This window comes from Neofelis nebulosa, chromosome 2, assembly GCF_028018385.1.
Source record: "Neofelis nebulosa isolate mNeoNeb1 chromosome 2, mNeoNeb1.pri, whole genome shotgun sequence".
NCBI classification, from domain to species: domain Eukaryota; kingdom Metazoa; phylum Chordata; class Mammalia; order Carnivora; family Felidae; genus Neofelis; species Neofelis nebulosa.
In genome coordinates this window covers 3560088-3575540 of record NC_080783.1, presented here as the reverse complement: position 1 = coordinate 3575540, position 15453 = coordinate 3560088, and the positions used below count along the sequence as shown (strand labels likewise).

General features: G+C 50.0%; 1 protein-coding gene across 1 annotated transcript in view; it reads right to left on the bottom strand.

Annotated features, from left to right (window-relative positions):
* The window catches only part of COL6A3 (collagen type VI alpha 3 chain), an 81405-nt gene that overhangs the window by 44623 nt on the left and 21329 nt on the right, over positions 1–15453 (bottom strand). The window contains exons 4-9 of the mRNA XM_058700152.1: positions 14162–14764; positions 9835–10419; positions 7543–8142; positions 5655–6227; positions 3202–3810; positions 556–1161 (exon numbers count right to left, since the gene is read on the bottom strand). Of these exons, the coding sequence (XP_058556135.1) occupies positions 556–1161; positions 3202–3810; positions 5655–6227; positions 7543–8142; positions 9835–10419; positions 14162–14764 (3576 nt within the window). The remainder of the gene's footprint in view (positions 1–555; positions 1162–3201; positions 3811–5654; positions 6228–7542; positions 8143–9834; positions 10420–14161; positions 14765–15453) is intronic.

Below are 15453 nucleotides of genomic sequence, written 5' to 3'. Positions count from 1 at the left end.
CAAAAGCTGAGCAAGTCATAGAACTCAGCCATTTACATTGAGAAAGAGAAAAGCTGGCCCAGCACACAGAGCCCGGCCTTGGGTTCTCCTGTAGAACACAAAAGATTTCACAGAACGTCAGAATCATAGGTCCACACTGACAAAAAGACGACGAAAATAACCAAACACCTGTCCTCCCTGCTAATAGGAACGACTACTGCTTCTTCACCATTTACAGCTGTAGCCATAAGATGAAGCAAGATACCAAATCATAGAATTACTTCCACTTCTTGACAGTATCCAATCCAGGCCAAATCGTATTTCCTTAAGCCTCCCACAAAATTGCCTACCCCAGGCTCTGATCCTATCCTAAGACCTAACGCCCTCTACTGAGATGCTCCGTGGTTCACGATCATGTGCATCCTCCCTCCTTGCAACAAGCCACTGACATAACTGGCTCAATATTAGGTGTCCCTTTATTTTAACTTAACTTATCATGAGTACTATGGATCTTTGAACCTGTTATTTTTTTATATCAAAAATACTCAGAGAGCAACAATAAATACCCCATCTTACCTGGAGAAGGATAGCGAGTGCTGGCTAGGATCTGCTGTATCTGCTCTGAGGTTAGGGTTGTGATGGGGGTCAGCAGTTTCTGCTCCAGGCTTGGCAGCTCCCGGAAGGTGCTCACCGAGAACACATACTCGGGGCTCAGGGAGATCTTAACCAACTGTTCCTGGTCTGCATTCCTTGCGACCGCAAATGGCGCCACACCAAACTGCTTGAGCTCTGCCGCGGAATCGTCTACCTCGTCATCAGACTTCCCAGAAGAAATGAGGACCAGGAACTGAGGGACACCCTCTTCAATCCGGCTTCCCAGTGGCCTCTTGAAGATATTCCTTGACACGTACTCCAGGGCACCCCCAATGTTGATCTGCCTCCCGCCTTTGGGCCTCAGCCGCCTCACTGCATTCTGTACCTCATCCTTACTGGAATGGGCATTCAGCAGAAATTCCACTCTGGGGTCCTCGCTGAACTGGATGACTGCCACCCGAGTCGTGTCGAAGCCCACGTCCAGGTAGTCAACCAGCCTCTCGATGAGGGTGCGGATGTACTGGAATTCAGGGCCAGCATTTTGGGACCCATCGATGAGAAAGACCACATCCTTCTTATTTCCGACACCTGCAAATCACATGTTACCACGGGTTTCACATTTGTTGGCACCAGATTCTTAGTGTTCATGAACCACCTCCCAGTCTGTCATGGAATCACTACCTGACGGGAAAAGTATCTTAATTCTGGCTACTATAGCTAAAATACCAGTCCCGGTAGTTAGTCCTGGCATTGCAGTGATTACAAGCCAGGGAGAAGAGGAAGAATGAGAAAAGGATAAAGAAGAGAAACTCTGAGGGAGGCAGAGACTAGATACACAAGAGCCGTGTCTGGACCAAATAAGGATGGTGTTTCAGGAAGGAGGTGATCTTAACTGTGACATGCATCAGGCTCTCTTAGATCAAGAAGAAGGGCATCTGAGAATTGACCATTGGGTTTTTCCAGATGTAAAGACTTTGACAAGAGCGCTTTCTGTGGAGTGGCTACAGCGAATGACAGATGGGGGTGGGTTAAGAGAGGAATTGTAAAGATTGAGAGAATTCTTTTAAAAGATTCAGGCACTATTGGAGAGGGGAGCAGGCGTCAAGAGAGAGTTTCTAAGAAAGAAGAAAAAGTTATATGTTTATATTGTAAAGGGAATCATCCTTCCCACCCTCGTTGGAGAGCCAGTGAGGCAGGACAGAGAATGGTGAATGGCGCCCCTGGGTTGCTCAGAGGGGAAGGTGCCCTGGAGGCAGAGACAGCTCACCTGGAAACAGGTCAGGGCTGAGATATGGATAGCAGTTCTGGTAAGAAGAAGAGTGTAGAAGATGTGGGAAAGGAAGAAGGTGAAGGTAGAAAATACTCATTTTGAAGTGTGGGAGAGCAGCTATGCTATAGACATATATGCTTGTGTTTAAAATAAAGAAGTTGCATATGCACTATGACAAGATTTCCAAAGTGCATTCTTGGGAACACTGGTACCTCAGGAGGCATCATAGATAAAAGGACCCTGCAGCCAAATAAGTTTTGGAAATGTGTCATTCTTGTATTGGAGATATGCAAAACACATCAATTAGAGGGGGGGAACCTCTCTCTCTGGTTCCCAGACTTATTTGATCACAAACCATTTAGAACATTCCATGGAGGCCTGTGGGGCCTGCCGCACTCTGTCCTGGACACCAGCGAGGAAACGCCGGCCCTTTTTAACAACACCACGTCAGTCACCCTCACCTCCTTCATTCACCCAAAGGGCACCGTATCTGGCATCTGACTCTTCTCTCACTTGCTTCTTCTACTCTTGGCTTCCTTCTGTTCCCCCTTGCCTTTCCCTTTTCCCCCTCTCCATGCCATGAGGCTTCAGATGGCACTCTGTAGATGTAAGCCACAGGGAACAAGGATACTGCTGGCTTTCCACCACTGTGACCCTTCCCACCTGAGTACCTTGGGGAGGCAGGCCCTCAGTGGGTATTTTGAGGGGGTTGGACACATCTTAGTGCCCCTTCAGCGGCCAGGCTCCCACTGTTTTCTAGTTTACTGTAACCAGGCCTAGAAAAGGGGCACAGGAACAATGAAACAGAATAAATCTTGCAGTCATAAGAGCAAGATGGGATTCTGCCAATTAAGCCATTTACTTCTTAGCACCAGGCAAGCCAAAAGCAATCATCACTCTTGGGCTCTAGAAACACCAATATTTCAGAGACTGTGCCCCCAGCTGGGTGGACCCTATGGTCAAGCTCCCTCCCTGATCACAGAAGGCTGCCGACTGGACCTGCTAGGGGCAGCATAGAACTGACATTGAACTGGGGCCACCAGCTAGATGGCCCCGTCCCTTCTGATATCTGTGCAGAAGCCTCTACACAGACGTGGGGGGTCTGCACTAAAGCATGCACCTGCCCCTCTTTGAAACTTTAATTTGGCCCCAAACATGAATCTCAGCATGTCCCCAGGCCTGTACCACTTCCGGCCACTGAGACCAAAGGCACACGGCTCCTAATTCTTCGTGAAAAGCCAGTCCCCGCCCCCCCCCCCAAGGCAGAGGAAACCAACAGAGAACACTCAGAGCCCATGGGCCAAACGTGTAGCCCCGGATGTTTCTAGAAACAATGACCCAAGGAATCCCCTCCTTACCTGGGCTCGTTGGGGGGAGCAAAACTGGCTGCAGCCTGCTCAGCTCTTCCCGGCTGAGCTGAATCACTCTGTCGGAGATCACCTGCTGGACGGTCCCTAGCTGCCGGAAGGTGGGAATGGCCACGGCAAAGTCGGGGATAAAGGAGATGGTCTGCATCTCTGTGATGTCGGCGTTCCCGATGCCAATGCCGATGGGCACTGCCCCTCCCCTCTTCAGGACCACGGAGGGGCCCCTCACGTCATCCCCAGACCTGTCGGCCGTGAGGACGATCAGGAGCTGGGGGACACCTTCTGCTATCCTGCTTCCGGCCGAGCTGATCAGGATATTCCTCAGGACAAAGTCCAGGGCGGCCCCGGTGTTGGGGGCCGGCCCTCCCAGGAGGGCCAGCTTGCGTATGGCACTGACCACACTCTGCTGGTCCATGTATGAATTCAGGTAGAACTCAGGTCTGGTCCGGTCGCTGTACTGTACCACGGCCACACGAACCCGGTCTGGGCCCACATCCAGGGTCTCCACCACTCTCTGGACAAACTCTTTCAACAGAGGGAAGCCGCTCCTGACACCCTCAGAGCCATCTATCAGAAACACCACATCCTTTTCACCTGAAACTGGGAGAGAGACAGCATCCATGACACACAGGACCCGAGAGGGACCATCTCCTACAGATCATGGAGGGCTGCAGAATGGCCCCACAAAGGTAGCCGATCGAGAATCCCCAGAACTGGTGAAGGGGACTTTGCAGGTATGACTGAATTAAGTGCTTGGGGAATGAGAAAATTATCCTGGATTATCCAGGCAGACCCAGTGTGATCAATCCCGTGTCCTTCTAAGAGGGAGAGGGGACGATGAGAGTTCAGGGAAGAACTTTACGGTAGAAGCAAAGATCAGAGAAGAGAGAAGAGGGTTCGCTGCTGCTTTGAAGATGCAGGAAGGGGGGCGCCCGGGTGGCGCAGTCGGTTAAGCGGCCAACTTCAGCCAGGTCACCATCTCGCGGTCCGTGAGTTCGAGCCCCGCGTCGGGCTCTGGGCTGATGGCTCGGAGCCTGGAGCCTGTTTCCGATTCTGTGTGTCTCCCTCTCTCTCTGCCCCTCCCCCATTCATGCTCTGTCTCTCTCTGTCCCAAAAATAAAAAAATAAAAAACGTTGAAAAAAAAATTTAAAAAAAAAAAAAAAAGAAGATGCAGGAAGGGTCCACAAGCCAAGGAGCGAAGGCCGCACGAGGCAAGGAAATGGATGACCCACCAGAGCCTCCCAAAGGAGTGCAATCTGGCTGACACCTTGCTTTTAGTCCAGTGAAACTGGTTTTGGATTGCTGACCTCGAAAACGGAAGACGATGCATTCATTTTGTTTCAAGCCACTAAATTTATGGTAATTTGGCACAGCGGAAATCAAAAACGAATACAGCAATACAGACAGGTAGGTAGATAGAAGGACAGGCCTTTAATTTAGAACCTTCGGTGCCTGTGCAGCATTGTCAACTTTCCAAGGTGTCCTCAAGAAACGGTGTTGGGCAGGGGAGAAACAGGACGGTACATCCCGCCTGCCCATTAGCATGTTGCACAGATGGGGGTTTCAAATGATTTGTTGTAAGTCACAGCGGGGCAACAGGGAAACGTACAGACCAGATGTCTGGGTTACCATCCAAAGCCAACAGCGTGTGGGCCCCACAGTCAATGTAGAAGTTCTAAATTCTCGGGGTTTTTTCCAAAGGGTTATAGGTGCAATTAACGACTTTCTTCACCGCATTTTTACCAATAAACGGAAAGCGGTTAAACACCAAGTCATGGTGACGTGGAGTAGCAGCTGGAAATTTTAGGTCAGCAGTTAGGGTGCGGATCTATCCCCCTCTCATCACACCTTGTATTCTTGGTAAGTGGACTGTGGATGAATTACAGCACGGTGAGACCCGCTTAAAATAAGACATTGGTAGATCATACGGATGAAGACTGTTTTAGCTATAACGTATCCACGGGTGTGGCTTTTATTGTGCTTATAGTAGAAATAGTGTTTTTAAATGGATTTTTAACTACTGATATGTCTAAATCTTTATCATGTACCTAATTATGAGAAATTCTTTTTTTAACTTATTGTTTTAATTTTTTTGAAGTTTTATCTTGAGATACGGGGGGGGGGGGGGGGATGGAGAGAGCACTCAAGGAGGGGAGGGGCAGAGACAGAGGGAACGAGAATCCCAAGCAGGCTCCGCACTGTCAGCACAGAGCCCCACGCACAGCTCAAACTCATGAACCGTGAGATCGTGCCCTGAGCCAAAGTCAGAGGCTTAACCGACTGAGCCACCCAGGTGCCCCTAATTATTCTCATGTCACCCGGATTCTCCTGTTTTGCCCTGAGAACCGTTAGACAATTCAAGTGGGGAAAGAGCCAGCGGCCTTCTGTCACTCATACCCTCCAGTACCGGGCCGCAGAAGCAACCGGAATTCCCATGCCATACCTGGTGTCGGCGCCCCATCCTGCACGGATTTTAAGAGATTGACGATCTGTGGTTGAAGGTCTCCGATCTTGGGGAGTGACTCCGCGGCCAGGATGAAGACTGGGGATGGCACCATCAGCTCCAGCTCGGCGGGATCTGCGTTCTTGGCCTGCAGTATGAAGGTCACCACCTGGCTCTGCTTCAGGTTGAGTGCCGGTGTGTCCAAACGATCCGAGGACCTTCCTGCAACTAGCAGCACCAGGAACTGAACCACTCCGTCCTCGATCCGGCTTCCGGCGGACTTCACAAAAATGTATCTCTGTGCGTACTCCAGCGCGTAGCCCAGGTTGAGGGCTTTGCCCGTCTTGATCTTCATTCTCTTCACGAGATTCAGGATCTCGGGCTTGTTCTGGTGCTCATCAAAACGGGACTCCACCCTGACATCATCGCTGTACTGAGCCACCGCAACCCGGGTCCCATCAGGCTTCACGTCAAGCTCGTCGATAACCTTGTAGAGAAAGTCGCGGACAGCAGGGAACTGGCCCACGAGATTGGCTGAGCCGTCAAAGAGGAACAGAATGTCTCGCTTGCTTTCTACAACAGAAGTAGGTTAGGACACGGTGAGGGATGAGAACCTAATGGGCACCAGAGTGACTTCAGCCCAGCGCCACTAGGATTTGGTAACGGGGGGGTCACATAATTCATCTGATGATCACTGTACCAGCAAGAGGGGAGAAAACCCGTTGTCGAAGCCTGAAGCACCAGCTGTCATTAAGATGCCTCATTTCAGAGCAGTTCATATCTGCAAAGGCCTAGAACTGGAGGGGTCTACCCGATCCCCCATCGTGGTTCTTCCACAAAGCGAGACAACATAAGCCCCAGAGGGTCCTACTCTTGGTGACAATCACTGTAAGAGAACAGTGTTTTCAAGCCATTATAAATCAAGCTACGGAAAATGTGGTCCTTACTGTCCTTTGTCTTAAAAACTGACCAGTCTTTAGCGCCAAAGGCTGATGTGGGTTAGCCACCCATAGATAACGGAGTTGACACATATCTGCTCTAACTGGATTTTCTTTTCACTAAGTTTGCAGTTATGGGCCAGGACCCCAAATAGCACCCATCGTTGCTCTGTGGGTCAGGCTGTCTGTCAGTGCATCCCAATCTGCTGTACTAAGCCAACAGAAAACAGGGCTGAAGGCCCACAGGGGGCCACAACATGTAGCATGTAACGGGAACATAATCTTCAGGTCAAACGGTTCTTGGAGGTATTTGATTAGGTTTCAAACTGGCTCGGTCTTGCTCCCCAACTGTGTGGTGTCCACAAGCTGGCAGGTCCCACGCATCTGGGCCTCAGCACCGTATTAATCTGCGAGAACAGTAATATTCCCGACTTCCTTTGGAAATCATTTTATCATCACATAAAGATGCAGCCCTTGTTGGGTTTGTAAAAAATAACTTTTGTGTATACAGCAGATTTTGAACATGAAAGAATCATATAAATAAAATAACGTCAGTGTCTTTTTTTGTTGTTGTTGTTTTCTTTTCCTATACTTAAGTTAGTTAATATTTCTAACCGGCCCCAACGCACTCTCCGATACGAGAGGGGGTCAATCCCTCACGCTCTCCCTTCCGTCTGGATGTGTGTTCCAGAAACTTCACGGGCACTGGGGCAAAAAAAGGTGGTGGGGGGAGCTGGGATAAGATGCATTTCCCAGACCTTTCTTTCATTAATGAACCTTAGACAGAGAACCTCAACTTGCTGGTACAGTGTCTCAAGCCCCCAGATTACTTCAAGCACAGAAATCCGGTCTTCCTTCTACAGTTCACCACACGCTGGAGTTCAGGCTGGGCCACCTGCCACCGGGGAGGTGTTGGGGGAAGGGAGCCCCGCGCAGCTGGGGAGCTTTACCTGGCTGGGCGAATGGAACTTCCTCCACACCTCCACTAACATATGTGGTTAGGGGCTGAATCAGCTGCTGAGGCAAGGCTGGCAGGGAGCTGAAATCGTCCATGAGATACACCAGGCTCGGGTTAAAAGCGATCTGCTCAAGCTCTGCCTTATTCGCCTGGCTAGCTCCCACACAAAAGGTCAGGATGCCTGCGCGCGCTAGGGCGTTGGCAGCTTGCCCATAGGAGTCCTCGGACTGCCCGGCTGTGACCAGGAGCAAGAGCTGTGGCACGTGTTCGCGGATCCTGCTGCCGCCAGCTTCGGTGAAGTGGTTGGCATGGACATAGCTCAGGGCCGCGCCGGTGTTCAGGCCCGACCCCCCCTTGGGCTGCAGCTGCCTCAGATGAGCAAGCAAATCTGACTTTGTCTGGTATGTGTTTAGGGAGAACTCTGTTACTGGCGTGTCGCTAAATTGCACTAAACCGACACGGATATTGTCGCTGCCGACATCAAGGCTGTTAACTACGTTCATTACAAAGTCCCGCACATAAGGGAAATCGGTCTTGCCAACGTTGAACGATCCATCCAAAAGAAAGATGATATCCCTTTTGTTTACGTGAACTGCAGTGGAGCACAGAAAACAAAGTGAGACACAGACAACCACAGAGGGCATGCCACGTGTGCCTGCGACACGGGGCACACATGCCAACATTCAGAACACACAGACAGTCGGTGAGGCAAAGCACGTCCATCTCATAAAATATGGCAGAGGGCTGCATATTTTCCACCGGTGGCGGCTGGTGTTTGTGAGGCATATCGATAGCCAAGTTGACGAAACCAAGTTGGCTCGCGGAAAGATACAGTGCCAAAGTTAGGACGTTTGCAACGAACAAAAATGATCAGAATCCTCCAAGTGGAACATTCCTTCCCTAGAAGTGAACGCTACCAGGGACCTGTGCCTTTCTGCCTCAGTCCTATCTATGACCACGGTCACAGTCAGGTTTACGTGTGTGAGACGGGGGTCCCCGGGATTCACCTCTACACATTTGCAGAGAGATTTCCACTTACAGATAGATTACGAGTGTTAGCCCGAGTCCACCTGAGAACATGAGATCCTGAAGGTTTAAAAAAATAATAATAAAATTGGAATGTTCTCATCCTGAAGTATTCCTAGGACCAGCCCTTTGTCATTCCCTACCGGTACCCTTCTTCTGTGGGGAGTCACAGCATTGTCGGGCAATAATCCAATGGAGAGCCCGTAGGAATTCCTCCAAGGTGAGATAATAGCATCGTGGAAACACATTAAAGTACAAAAAGACTAGCTGCCACGTCTGGCTGAGGTTATACACACGAGGAATCACAAGTAGAGTGCTCAAATTAGAGGATACGTAGCAACACATTTAGTACAACGTGCCTTTAGGAAAATTATCTCCCCTCTCTTCCCTGGTGTCTCCCTAAAATTTAAACCTAACAACTAATTTCATCCTATGGTCTATCCATCAACTTTGGCCATGAAAGTGTGGACCGGAAATGTGCAGGAGGTAAGGAGAAGAGAAGGAGGCTTTCGGAAGAGCAGAGAGCCTAGGGAGAAAGCATGCATCATGCAACGTGAGTCATGCATCCAACAGTCCTCCAGTGGTGCACTTGTGTGGCGGAAAAGCTGGTTGCCGTGATATTCATCTTCATTAAGGACGGCGAATTTTACTCATCCACTTGTAAGCTCATAGACCGCTATCGTATCTTTCAAAATAACTTTTCCCTGACAATCACATTAAATGAAAGATTTTAGAAACCACTGGGCTTTTTGTCTCCATGCCCATTCACTGACTGAAGGAAAGGCCCTTAGGAAAAGGAGAGAGGGTTAATGTTCTGCACCGGTCGGGGCTGGGCCACTGAGAGGGGACTGTCAGCTCAGGAAAGCAAGAGCCAGGCCACATCTTGGTGGTGGCAGAAGGAGGCTGGACAGGAGTCACCGGGAGACACACAGCCCTGGCATCTGACAAGAGGTAACAACTGAGAAGTGACCTCCTAGGCCAGAAGCAGTAAGGACGAGTGGTCCTGGTCCTATAGCTTCCGTCATAAGATTTCTACTTGATGATCTGGAAAGTTCATACAATTCTTATCATATGGCATTTTAAAACATACATCTGTATCATATGGCATTTAAGTCACACAGTCCCCAACTAAAGGAAGCCCAAAATAAATTCTGTTTATCACTCTCGTTTCCATCATTTAAGAGCCGTCTCTCATCTAAGCTCAAAGGCTCTGCCTGGAGACCACCCCGCTGTGCGTCTGACTTGCTCCGCACCATACCTTCAGTGGTTCCGGTGAGGGTCCTGAGAGGCGCCAGTAAGCCGGGCAACACGCCTTGCAAAGGGGCGGCTCGGAACTCGGTGGGGATGAACACCAGGGAGGAATCGAAAGCAATCTCTTCCAGCTCAGCCTGGTCGGCAACCTTGTTCCCAATGGCAAAGGACATGATGCTGCTTCTCTTCAGCTCCTGGGCAGGCTGGCTGATTTCATCTAGGGACTTACCGCCTGTAACCAGCACCAGGAGCTTTGGGACCCCCTCGGCGGCCCGGTAGCCAGCCGAGCTAGTGAACAGGTTATTCCGAACAAAGTCCAGAGCAGAGCCCGTGTACAGGGCCGAGCCTTCCATGGGCTTCATTCTCCGCACGGCGGCAATGATCTCCCTTTTACTGGGGTAGCTATTGAAATAAAACTCTGGCCTCACAGTGTCTGCGTACTGAGCCACTGCCACTTGGATAAGATCCTGTCCGATTTCCAGCCTCTGGATGACTTTGGCAATGAAGTCTCGGATTGCATTGAAGTTGGCCAGTCCCAGTGCGGATGAGCCATCCACCAGGAAAACTATGTCTCTCTTGTTGACTTCAATGACTGTAGGTAGCAACGTTATAAGGTGAGTACAATGGCCTTACCTGTCACATTCAACTATGACCGTCTCTACAGCTAACGCTACTCAAGGGGCACTCCCATCTGCTCTGGCCAGTGTGAGGTCAGCGGGAGTCCCCGAAGAACCAGTCGTAACACACATCTGACAGCTGCATCCTCCCTATGGGGTGGCAGGTAGGGCTCCTGACCCACCCACCCCCACCCCCTTAGTACCTTTGACAAAATAGTTGCACAAAAACAAAACGAGCTTTAGCAACCACCTGTGCAGCATGTTGTCAGTAAAAAAGCCAGGAAGCCCTTTTCTGCCAAAAGTCTGTAGGTTAGATTCTAGGGTCCAGAATGAAGCTAGATCTTAAATGCTTAAAGGAGCAATCAGTGTCTACACAGAGGGCACTTCATCTCACAACTGTGACTTCATAAACACCCACTGCCAAGTACAAAAGTATAGAGCGGGCACACCCCCGTTGTCTTCCGTTCTCTTCTCCGTGCCTGGGTTTTTCAGGCAATGAAAAAAAAAAAACAATTCCTTGACATCACAAAACTTATAAAAAGGAAATCGATGTCAAAACCAGCAAGAGGCACAGAAGGATTTTCATTTAAGAGACCTGCACCATGAAGGTGCAACTTACGTATCAGGACTGTGATAAACTACAAAGCAAAGACAGCTGGGCAAGGTCACTAGCTTGTGACTCTAAGCCTGTGTCCACCTGCCGTACGCCCACCTGAGCTGTGGGCACAAAGTACCGTGTCAGGCATGACACTCAATCCAAAAACCTGCTAGGACTTCCAACACTCCCAAGGATATAGAGGGAGGAGTGCTTACAGTTTATTAAGTATCTGGACGTGAGGAGGCCTCCAATACTCCACACTGTCGGATGGATTATATACCTTGACGTTTGACTATACGGACATCACTAGTGCAAACTCTCCTCTTTAAGAGAAAACACGTAGGGGCACCTCAGTGGCTCAGTTGGTTCAGCATCCAACTTCAGCTCAGGTCATGATCTCAAAGCTCATGAGTTCGAGCCCCGCGTCGGGCTCTGTGCTGACAGCTCAGAGGCTGGAGCCTGCTTCAGATTCTGTGTCTCCTTCTCTCTCTGCCCCTCCCCCACTCGTGCTCAGTCTCTCTCTCTCTCTCTCTCTCTCTCTCAAAAATAAATAAAACATCAAAAGAATTTTTACGAAAAGAGAAAACACGTAAATGCACACATAGATGCAAAGCACACAAGGACACGCACATGGAGACCACTGCTTTGGCATCAACTTGTGGTACAAAGAATGAATTCCAAGTCCTTAAGTTCTCCGTAGAGACGTGCATACACGCGGGATTCTCCCTCTATGTACGTGCGAAAGACACGGAATGCCACACGGCCCTGCCCTCTCCTTCCCTCAACATGTACGTAAAAGACATACATATATGCACACATATGCATGTATGCACAGTTAACCACATGTGTGGCATTTCACGCACACATGGATAGTGAACCTGCCTGGAGGCACACACGCACACACATAGCCCTCCTACACCATTGATGTAGAAGTGCTACTGAGATTCCGGCATCCCCTGCCTGTATAGACATATATGTATGCAATATACACGGGCGATGAATAAAAAGACAGGTCAGCTCTCGCCCCGACCAGCAGGCTGACTCACTCACTGTTGAGTGGCAGCCGCCCCCCCACCTCCAGTAAGCGACATCCCCCTTCCTGGCATGTGATGCCAACCCAAACAGAGCTGTCTTCTGCCCGGACTGGGTTTGAAACACCCTTGTTGGGAGGTGAAACGGAAGGTCCTGCCAGTCAGTGGGCTGCTGGCCTCACCTGCACCACTACCCCCTGCAGGATGTGTCCTCTGCCCTCACCCGCTTCTCCTGCCCCTCCTCTCCATGCGCCCCCAGCACTGCAGTGACACTGATCTGCCAGGGCCTCCAGTGACCTGCACGTGTGGACACACGCAGTGGGGCTCCTGGTCTCATTCTCCTCAGCTTCTTAGCAGCTCGGGGCCCTGGCAACCTCTCCAGCCCTTGAGACACGCCATCGGCACTAGGCTTCACGCTCACCCCCTAAACTGGTTGCTTCTCCAGCCTCCGTGTATCAAACGAGTTCCAGCCCCACGGCCTGCTGAAAGTTCTGGAAAGCAGCCAGGCTCCTTGGTGCCCCCGAGCCGCGGCACCTGGAACACCGTCCCTTTGTTCTTCACCAGCTGCCCCCTTTCTATCTTGTGGCTTCTCCAACTGGCCTTCCCCGGCCACCCTGTCCAAAGCTCTCTCCCCCTGTTCTTCTGTGTACAGCCCCACACAACTTCTGACCCTCGGAATATTTGCGTCTGGACACTGGTCCCCATTTCCACCACCTCCCCATTATCCTGCAACAGGCCGGCGGCCACGTCTCTCTCGTCCACCAGCAAGCACTGTGTATCCAGCTCAGACCAGATCGCCAGGGCCATTTGTTAACTATTACAAATCGGTCACAAGGATTAAAGATGCCGTCTGCACGTGAGGAGGTAATATTCGAGTAGCTAGGGAAAACTGAAATGTGAGCAACGTGTTGCTACAAATAAAAAGAAGAAAGAATTTGAAACTTCTCCTGGAACAGAAATCTCTTCATCCAGGGGAACTCCTCTCTCGTACATTCAAGAAACCAGAGCCCAGGGTGGTTGCGCAGCCTGCCCAGGATCACACAGCTGGTTAACGTAAGAGCGGGGACCGAAGGCCAGGTCTCCCGGCTACAGCCCTGCTGCTCCCTCATCGTTTACAAAAGCTACGGAAACCATCCGTGTGTGTCCACACGCACACGAGCCTGGAGCAACCTTGGTAAGTTGTAGTCCGGTGAGAGGGAGGTCTAGAAATATCAAGCGAATTTTCAGGATGTAATTCTGCATCAACTCTGATTTTCCCTACCCGGTGATAATGCAGAAGGCCCCTGGTGACCTCTGGCAGACAGGGGAGATCACCAACTAACGTAAGTTGGCACAACCGGATGTGCCTTGAGGCTCAGCTGCCTCGGCGCCAGCCAAAACCGTATTCCTATTTCCATTTTGAAAACCACATTCTCCTCCCGCGCTTGTTAAATGCGTATTCGTTACGTGATGCGATTCGTTTGATGTTTATAAACGAGTCCCGTTGGGCTAGTTTGCCAAAGGCCCTCAGTTTGAATGGGTGTACGTCATGACCTCGCGACTCAACGCGACTACTCCGAAACTTGAGAAGCACAGGAAAATGGTTTCTCGTAAATATCCCGCCAAGTGAGCATTGTGTGGTTTCTTACCTTCAGAAGCGCAGCTCTCAATACCCAGCACAGAAAGGGCCCCACGGGGCAGCCCTCACCTACCTGCAAGGGCGCTTGTAACACGCGGGCTTAGAGGCCGTGCCATCGTCCTGGACTAATTTTCTCAGAATTGTAATGAGCCCCTGAGGTCCATTTTTCAGATGACTGGATCGCAAGTGAATAATACAATGATGTTGAATAGTCTCCAAGTACCGGCTTTCTTGAATTCGCCTCAAAAGCACACTTCCTCGACAACACACGTGGTAACGAGAGCTTTCCACTCACTCACGGATCTTTTGTGTTGCACCCCCGAGAGCTAGCCTATCTCAGAAGGACCCCGCCGTGGGTACTTACAGGTTCTCCTGAGGCGCAGCGTTCTGGAGGTGCCTGCCTTGTTTCTACAAAAACCAACACACAGAACACCCCACTCCCACACAGATGGCGAGGAGAGCATACGTACCTTCTGTGACAATGGTTGGCGGTCGTAAGACAATGCGCCTTTGGGCCACGCCAACAATGTACAGCAGTAATTGCTCCCGGAGGTCCCCAAAGCTACGGAATTCCGGGACAGTAAACACCAAGTTGTCACTGGTAGCTATGTGCTGAAGCTCTGCCCTGGAGGCGGCCTGGGTTCCGAGGCCAAACGAGAACACGCTAGCCTGTTTCAGTGCTATGACCCCGTCGCGGATCTCGTCACTAGAAGGCCCGGCGCTTATGAGGACCAGCACCTGGGGAACCCCTTCCTCCGCTCGGCTGCCCCCTGCCTGGGTGAAGTGGTTCTCCACCACGAAATCCAGGGCCAGGCCGATATTGGCCAGCTCCCCACCAGTGAACGCAAGGGCTTTCACTGCATCCAGAACCTGCACCTTGGTGGGGTAGGTGTCCAAGGAGAACATGGTTCTGGGCTCATCGCTATACTGGACCACCCCCACTCGGATCTGCTGAGTTCCAACCGAGAGTCTCTCAAGGAGATTTACAAGGAAGTCGCGAATGACTGCAAAATGGACACTTCCGGTGTTGTTTGATCCATCAATAAGGAAAATAATGTCAGCAGAGTCTTGTGCTTTAAAAGAAAGAAATGCAAAAAATGTGAAAGCGTTAGAACAAGTGACCACATGCATTGTTCAGTGTTCTGACATGTTTCTTTGGAAACCAATAAGAAACACGAAATACAGACAAACAAAACACATGTTGATTAAGGAACGTGAAATTCTCTTTTAGTTCTGCATTCTGAATGGATAAGAGGCAACTCCTCGGGAACGATGGCGTAAAATAGGAACATTTATATCAAATGTTCATTTGTACCATCTTTTTAGTTACAATTCAAAACATCATATTCACTTTTCTGGGGGAAGAATCATGAGTACGTACTCCAGAAATTTCTACTAAATTTGGAGGGAAACGTTGTCACGTGGAATTGTGCGTTACCATACCTACAGGAGGTCCAAACATGATTTCTAATTTTTGGATGTTTCTCTCATAATCCTCAAGTGCATATAGGAATTTTCTTTGCCCAAATCCACAGCTACGAAACAGAAGCTCAGAGTCAGGGTTTGGTGACTTATCATCCCAGCATGTTGAACACCTGATTCCTGGAAGGACTACTGTTTCTTCTCTTTAAAAACCAAGATGGCGGCCTGCACGCAACTTTGTGAATTTGAAAGGAAGACCTCAAGCTACACTTCAAGTTTTAATCTTAAAAATATCTGATAAATGTTTGGTTTGATCTTCTCTTCTCATACGATATTGAGT